This window comes from Rhipicephalus sanguineus, chromosome 11 (assembly GCF_013339695.2).
Source record: "Rhipicephalus sanguineus isolate Rsan-2018 chromosome 11, BIME_Rsan_1.4, whole genome shotgun sequence".
Lineage (NCBI taxonomy): Eukaryota > Metazoa > Arthropoda > Arachnida > Ixodida > Ixodidae > Rhipicephalus > Rhipicephalus sanguineus.
The window spans coordinates 33,880,001-33,886,748 of record NC_051186.1 but is presented as its reverse complement, the minus strand read 5'-3'; the positions used below and the strand labels follow the sequence as shown (position 1 = coordinate 33,886,748).

The following is a 6,748-nucleotide window of genomic DNA, read 5'->3' as shown; positions in this document are numbered from 1 at the left end:
TTGGCTCAGCCCGAAAACTTACTTTGCCCAATTTAAAAGTTCACTTCAACATTGAATGACGTGAACACCAGAGAATATTGAGCTGATGTCAAGCTAACAAAGGAGCTTGTTTCATAAATTCAACGAATGAGAGCGCGTCCCGTAAAGCGCAGGTTATTCAGGAAAAGTTTAACATGGTGCCCATTGCGTCCATTTATACCACGCGGGAAGCAAGCGTGACCTTTAAGGCAAATTCCACATTTGAATTGCTGTATGACTAATCGAGATCCCTCCCTAAGACGCAACGAGTTTTAAAAAGAAAATGGCGGTACTGTCATAACGCCTGCATGACATCCTCAAATGTACATCACAGGTCTGCCGCCTATATTGCAGCAAGAGGAATAAAGCGCGTTTCTACGTTCCAAGTATTTTAACCCTCTCATTTACTTCGACACATATACGTTCTAGATAAAATATAAAAATCAGCAGCAATTAATCACGGGACACAGATGTGCAGAAACAATTGGTTCATTCCATGTTTCTGTCAGAGTTTCACAAAGACACGCCCGTCTGCGTTTGATTCATGTATTGATGAGATGGAAAGCGCAGTCAAATGCAATATTCGTCGTCTGACACGTCAGCAGAATATCCGATTTAATTATAGCAATTCATGCTCTCGAATGACTATACGTTATGAAGGGTTGTTCTAAACGCCACATCTGCATATTCCGTTAATGGCTTGACGTAATATTTCGCAATAACTCGAAGAACACATATGAGCTCTACACATATGAGTGCAGAAGCCAACTCTGCTGTCGAGGACACTAGCTTGAACATTTCTTTAAACATTATGAAGGCAGCCACTGTTGCCATCATTCTACTCGCTGCCGCCATCTTAATTCAACAGACGACATCCGCTCGAGCTAAGGGTGAGCACAGTTTGCGTTAGTTTATTCGATGACAATCGCAACTGAGATATCTTGAGCTTCGAATTAGGCATACGCACAGACACCGCGACAAAGGAAGGGAGGAAACAGGACAGATGGGAAGGATGGGGAGATTGAGCAGTTACGAATAATCGGTGTGCTAGCCTGCACTGAGGGAGAGGAAACGGGGAGACATAATCAACGTGAGAGTCAGTCACTTTCATGCGGTATGTGACATCACTCGTCATTCACGGTAAAATGTCTACTGTCACTTGTGCCAGACTGTCGCCTTTAAACTTTTCAACGGTGTCTTCGTCACCATCACTTTGCACAGCAAAATTCCAGGATGGTTCTGTCCTGCCATCGGTGTACGTATGGGCGATCCGAAGTAGATCGATTCGAGCGATTTTCTCTGTACATTGCAGTGAGGACAGTCGCATAATATATTTCGAAGGGTCTACTTACTGCCGCAGTCATCCCAAAGAGCGCTGTTGGCGATATTTCTACGAGAAACAAAAATGACAAAATGACTTCGTGGAAGCCGCTATTAGCCACAACGGACAATTCAAAGTTGCCTATCTTCAGTGGAGTCGGTATTATAAAACGTAGCGAAGAGTTCGGATAGTCCTGCTGATTGAATTGGCAACTTGGTGTATTCCATATGGAGAGCTTGATCTCGTACATCTGCTATTTATTGATATGCAAAACCTGATATCGTTAACCACCTTTGAAGAACTGTCTGTAAATGCGTCACATTGATACAACGTTACTTCAAGGCCCTCGATATTCTGTTGAAACCAAAAAAAAAAGCCAGGCCTGCGCGGAAAGCGCAGCACAGTCACAGCGAAAGCTCGAAGAGCGGCATTTCCATAGCCCGTTATAAACTCTCTTGCGGCTACTAATACAAGTACACTAGCAACGTACCCACTATGCCATAAATCAATTTTTGTGAAGTTGGGAAGCACCCAACACGACATTATTTGTTATTCTGTGGAAAGCCAGGTACCATCTGTAAGGCATTATGTGCAGTTTCTTTATGCGACGGCTGATGACGATGAAGAAATATGACTGAGCCTTTTGTAATGGGTTGGAAGCTTTAAAGGACCCACTAGTTACGTAATTCGCAATGTGTGACGCCCGGCCGTTATTTCACTCTCCCACCACCCTTAATAACACGCTAACGTGAGAAAGAGATAAAGAGAGGGAATTAACTTTATTGAGCCCCTGGGGAAATGGATCATGGGAGCCTCATGGACTTCCTTGGCAACCAATAGAAGTGCACTTGCGAGGAACCCACTACACTATAAATCATCATAATTTTTGTGAAGTAGGGAAGCAGCCACTATGCAATTTTTCGTCATTCTGCGGAGAACTGTGGTACCTGCTAAACACCTGTAAAGCATTATGTGCACTTTGTTGATGCTGTGGCTGATGACGATGAAGAATTATCGCAGAGGCTTTTGTAATGGGTTGGAAGCATTCAACAACCTACTCGTTGCGCAATTCACATTGTGTGACGCCTGGTTACAGAATTCGCGTTGTGTGACGCCCTGGTTGTTATTTTACTTTTCTCCACACAACATTGCATATGTTAATGTGGTTCCTTCACGGCATGAAGCCTGTATAGGGTCTTTTTGCAAAGCAGTTTCAAGCACCGGCATGGCTCCGAGGTAGAACAATGGGCTCCCACGCAGAGGGCCCAGGTTCGAACCTCGTTCCATCCTGGAATTTTTTTTCTTATTTAGAGCGATAGTGGTTACGGACACCGGCGGCGGCGGACAACTACGGCGCCAAAAATGGCCCTTGCTGTGATCTCATAAGAGCTTTCGCTGTAATAATGTGATAATGCGTTAATTTATGCGTGTTATAGTAATTAATATTTATTCCAGTGTAATTGAAGATATATTTATTCTGAAGTCATTCATGCTACTTTTTTGCATTATTAAAATGAAATCTTACGCCAGATATAGTGCAAGTTCGTTTTAAGCAATGTCCATTTGGAGCACAAAAAAAAATTATCCTTCTCACGTGGCTCGCGGGAAGGCGTACGTCGAACTCGCCGAACAGCGTAGTGCCTTCAGCAAATTGATCATATACAACACTACACTGCAAAATGAAGTTAAGTGAAGACAAATTTATTATGCAGAAGCTTCATTTCATCCAAAGCTCAATGTATTTTGCGCTCCCTTAGCCCATAGTCATTACAAATGCAAAAACAAGTGGCGTACACAATTGTGTACATAGCGTGTCAAAGGGTTAACTTGGTCAGAATTTTATCACGACGTTACCACTTTATTTCTTGCCGCGGTATTTTTTTTTAACTTATGTGCACTTGTCCAACAATGCGATTATATTACTCATGAAGGAATCAGCGTTTTTTTTTTCCAAGAAACGTTAGAAATGCCGCATTGGGGGATATTTCCGCATGGACAAAAATAATGCAAATTGAAACAAAGGGTGGTAAACACACATCGTTGTGAGCGACCGATGCCTTCAAATTGAAGATTTTTCACGGTAATGGCTAAAATCAAGTTTGGTGTAAATTATTTTGTCCGATGCAGTGTAGAACAAAAGAAGTTTCGCCGTAGAAAAGTGGAACAAAGCGAGTCTATTCCTCGGAGCACAGTTGCGACGCGTCCATTGCTGGCCGTTCGAACTAAGTCAAGCGCGAGACACACGAGCCGCTCGCACAAAGCGCGCTAGTCCCATCATCGTCCTCCTCGTCTGATGTTTACCCACACTTTAGTCTGTGTAGAGGGTTTTGAAGAAGAGCTAGAACTCAAGCTAGAAGAACGCGTTGCGGGGCAAGCAGCGTTTGCTAACTGACGTATTATAGCGCTGAAGCACACTCACAAGAGAATAAACCCAAAACAAAACTGACAAACTCAAAAGACAGGAAACTAAAGCGCCTGTCCTGTCTTCTTTTGTGTTTGTTTTTCTTATTTTGTGAGAGTGCATCAGCCCTACAATATATCAGTTAGCTCAAGCTAAAAGCAGCCCGTAGTAGCCACGCAATGAAATTAGGCGCCAAATTTGAAGACAATTAGAAAAAAATTCGACATTAGGACCAGATAGATTTTCTATTATTGAAAATAAGCAATATGAATTTGAAGAAGCAAGAGCACAAAATTAAGAGCCAATATTTTCCCTCTCGCTTTGTGTTCAAGCCACAGGCAAGTTGCAAATAAATTATAAATTATTATTAGTGCCATACACCTGCATGCAGTTGCTCTAGGATATATATATAGTGCATGCCCTAGTCATTTTGGGCCAGCAACTCGGTTAGAACATTAATTGCCGAAGCTGTTTTTCCTTGAAGCTGTAAACCTAAATCGATTATTAGAGTTACCGTAATACTAGCGCAGCGTCGAGTAGCGCAATCTGGTTCACGATGACCAGTCCTGCTTTATTTTGGTGCAGATATACCTTTTGGTCAGGTTAACACGAAAACGCGCTGTGCTTGAGCATCATAAATTAGTGCGCAGCCTCAGCCACCGCCGCGCTGGGTGCAACACTGCTTTGTTCCGTGCAGTAGGGCCGTTCCTCAGCACAGACGTTGGGAAGCGCTTCCTTCAGCAGCTTCCTAACCCCGTTGTTTGCCCACATGCGTGCAACTTCGTTAATCCGTGTTTGCAGTTGCGCCGCGCGTTGGGTACCTCAATGCGCGCTAGCCAGGCCCGTAGCCAGGGGGAGGGGGGGGGAGCCCCGAAATTTTGATGGCAGGGGGTGTTTTACCGAAAATAAATAATGAAAATAGGTGTTTTTCTCGAATAGTGAAGGCCTTTATCAAATGGCCCTTTTCTTTCTCTATTCCTTTATCGCATCACATAAGACGCCTCTAACGAGTACTCAGTTTCAACAACATGTGATAATTATCAGCTCAAAGCGCCCATCCTGTGAGCAGTCTGATGCGGAGGTACCACTGCCGGCAATTGTGCATATTGTCACGCGTGTTTATAAAGTTAATTTTGATGTATTCGAGTGTCAGCCCCAAAAACTGTTAGCAACGCTTGGCGCAAACCGCGCCGCAATGCTTGGGAAGCTGCGCGATTGTTTGAGATGATTCTGTTAAGAATAAGCGCAGGGCGCGAATAGTCAGGTTTATGTGAGAGCTTACGCGAGCACCAGTGGTAATGCTGGAAGTTTCTATGGCTGCTTTATAAAAGACGACGTGCTCCGCAGATGATCAGATTACTGGACGGCTGACGACTGTTCACGCCGCCATCAGTTTACAGTGTGAATCGCTTGCACGTTATATTTTCATTCTCCGGGCACCAGTTCACCCAAATAAAAACTTGTCTATAACTCGCCGACTGCTGCCTTCGTCAACTTCACAGCCACGTCACAATATGCATAAAAGCATAACGTCAATTTGAGCTTGAATATGGACCAGCAAGGTCAAAGAGAGCCCTGTAGATTATTTTTTAAGCCAGACATCTTTAACGAGAAGCGCTGCTATGCGAATGAATTCAGGTGAACAAACGCCACACGCAGAACATTGCTCACCCGCAGGTCGCATTCACGTCTGTATTCGGCAATCGTAAGGGCAGATGCGGCGCACTCGATGTTGCCGCTTTCAGGCAAGCGAAGAATCGGCGAAGCGGCTCGTTGCAACGACTACGAAGCACGTCAAACATGTTTTAGTGCACTGCCGCATGGTTGACTTGTGGTGGCTCGAGCGCATTTAGCAAGTGGTCTTGCTTACTGCATCAGCAGTTACATGCGACTCATGTACAAAACATGGCTGATGCAGTCCAAACACTAGCTCAATTTGAAAGGTTATCGCGTGAGCGTAGTCTGGCCTAGCCTACCAGAGGCCTAGCGGCCAGTTTCGGGGAAAGTGAAAATCAAGATTTCGTCTCCTTCTCTCACTCGTGGTAGAGTGTACTGGAAAAGGGGAGTGCTCGGAACGAGCTTTAAAAAGGCCCAAACAGGCTCAATCCGCTTGTGGCGCTGCGATCGGTAGTCTGCAACGTGTCGTCGTTTAACAGTTCCGCGCGGCTCCGCCGAAGTGGGGCAGGGGTAGAATGCCCGCTTCCCGCTCAGAAGGCCCGGGTTCGAATCGCAGCTGTAGATAGTGGGTTTTTATTCTTAGTGTCACTTTTTATATATGTATTGATTTTTCTTTGTTTCTTAAAACTAGCTTCAGTTGCTACGTGTTGCTTCGAAAGATAACGCAAAATGTGAACTAAGAGAGAAGAAATTGAGAGTGAGCGCAGTTATTTGCAGCTCCACCGCCCGAGATTCAATCAAAACATAAAGTATGGCCTCCGAGATTTTTGCGAATACGAGATTCGAAACGAGATTTCAGATTTTACGTTACTTTTTGAAGCAACACCTAGCAACAGAAGCTAGTCCTAAGAAATAAAGAAAAACGAATACAGCTATGTAAAGGTGACACTAAGAATAAAAACCCACCATCTACAGCTGCGATCCGAACCCGGACCTTTTAAGTGGGAAGCGAGCATTCTACTCCTGCCCCACTTCGGCGGAGCCGCGCGGAACTCTCAAACGACGACACATTGCAGACTACCGATCGCCGTGCCAGAAGCGAATTGACCGTGTTTGGGCTCCACTTTCTGTATACTGGTGCTGCGGCCGCTCCAAGCACTACCCTGTTCTAATGCACTCTACTCGTCCATTGTTCCATGCTGCAGCAATCACCCTCACGGGGAACTCACCGTCCTTCCTCTCTATTTTAAGCTTTCCATTCGGTGCGATCAAGCGTATACTTTGTTGGCTCTTTTCTCGGCGTCCGATAACGAAATTTCTGGGAAGTTTATGGTAAAGATGTTCCTTGGCGGTGCTTCAGTTGAACGACTTGCTAAGTTTCACAAAATATA

At 44.7% G+C, this 6,748-nt stretch overlaps 1 protein-coding gene across 5 annotated transcripts in view; it reads left to right on the top strand.

Moving 5' to 3' along the window:
* The first annotated feature begins 809 nt into the window (after nucleotides 1–809).
* Nucleotides 810–6,748, top strand: part of LOC119375522 (uncharacterized) — a 45,877-nt gene continuing 39,938 nt past the window's right edge. For all 5 annotated transcript variants that reach the window (XM_037645716.1, XM_037645714.1, XM_037645715.1 and 2 more), the window contains exon 1: nucleotides 810–908. In XM_037645716.1, the coding sequence (XP_037501644.1) occupies nucleotides 830–908 (79 nt within the window). In that variant the 5' untranslated portion in view covers nucleotides 810–829. The remainder of the gene's footprint in view (nucleotides 909–6,748) is intronic.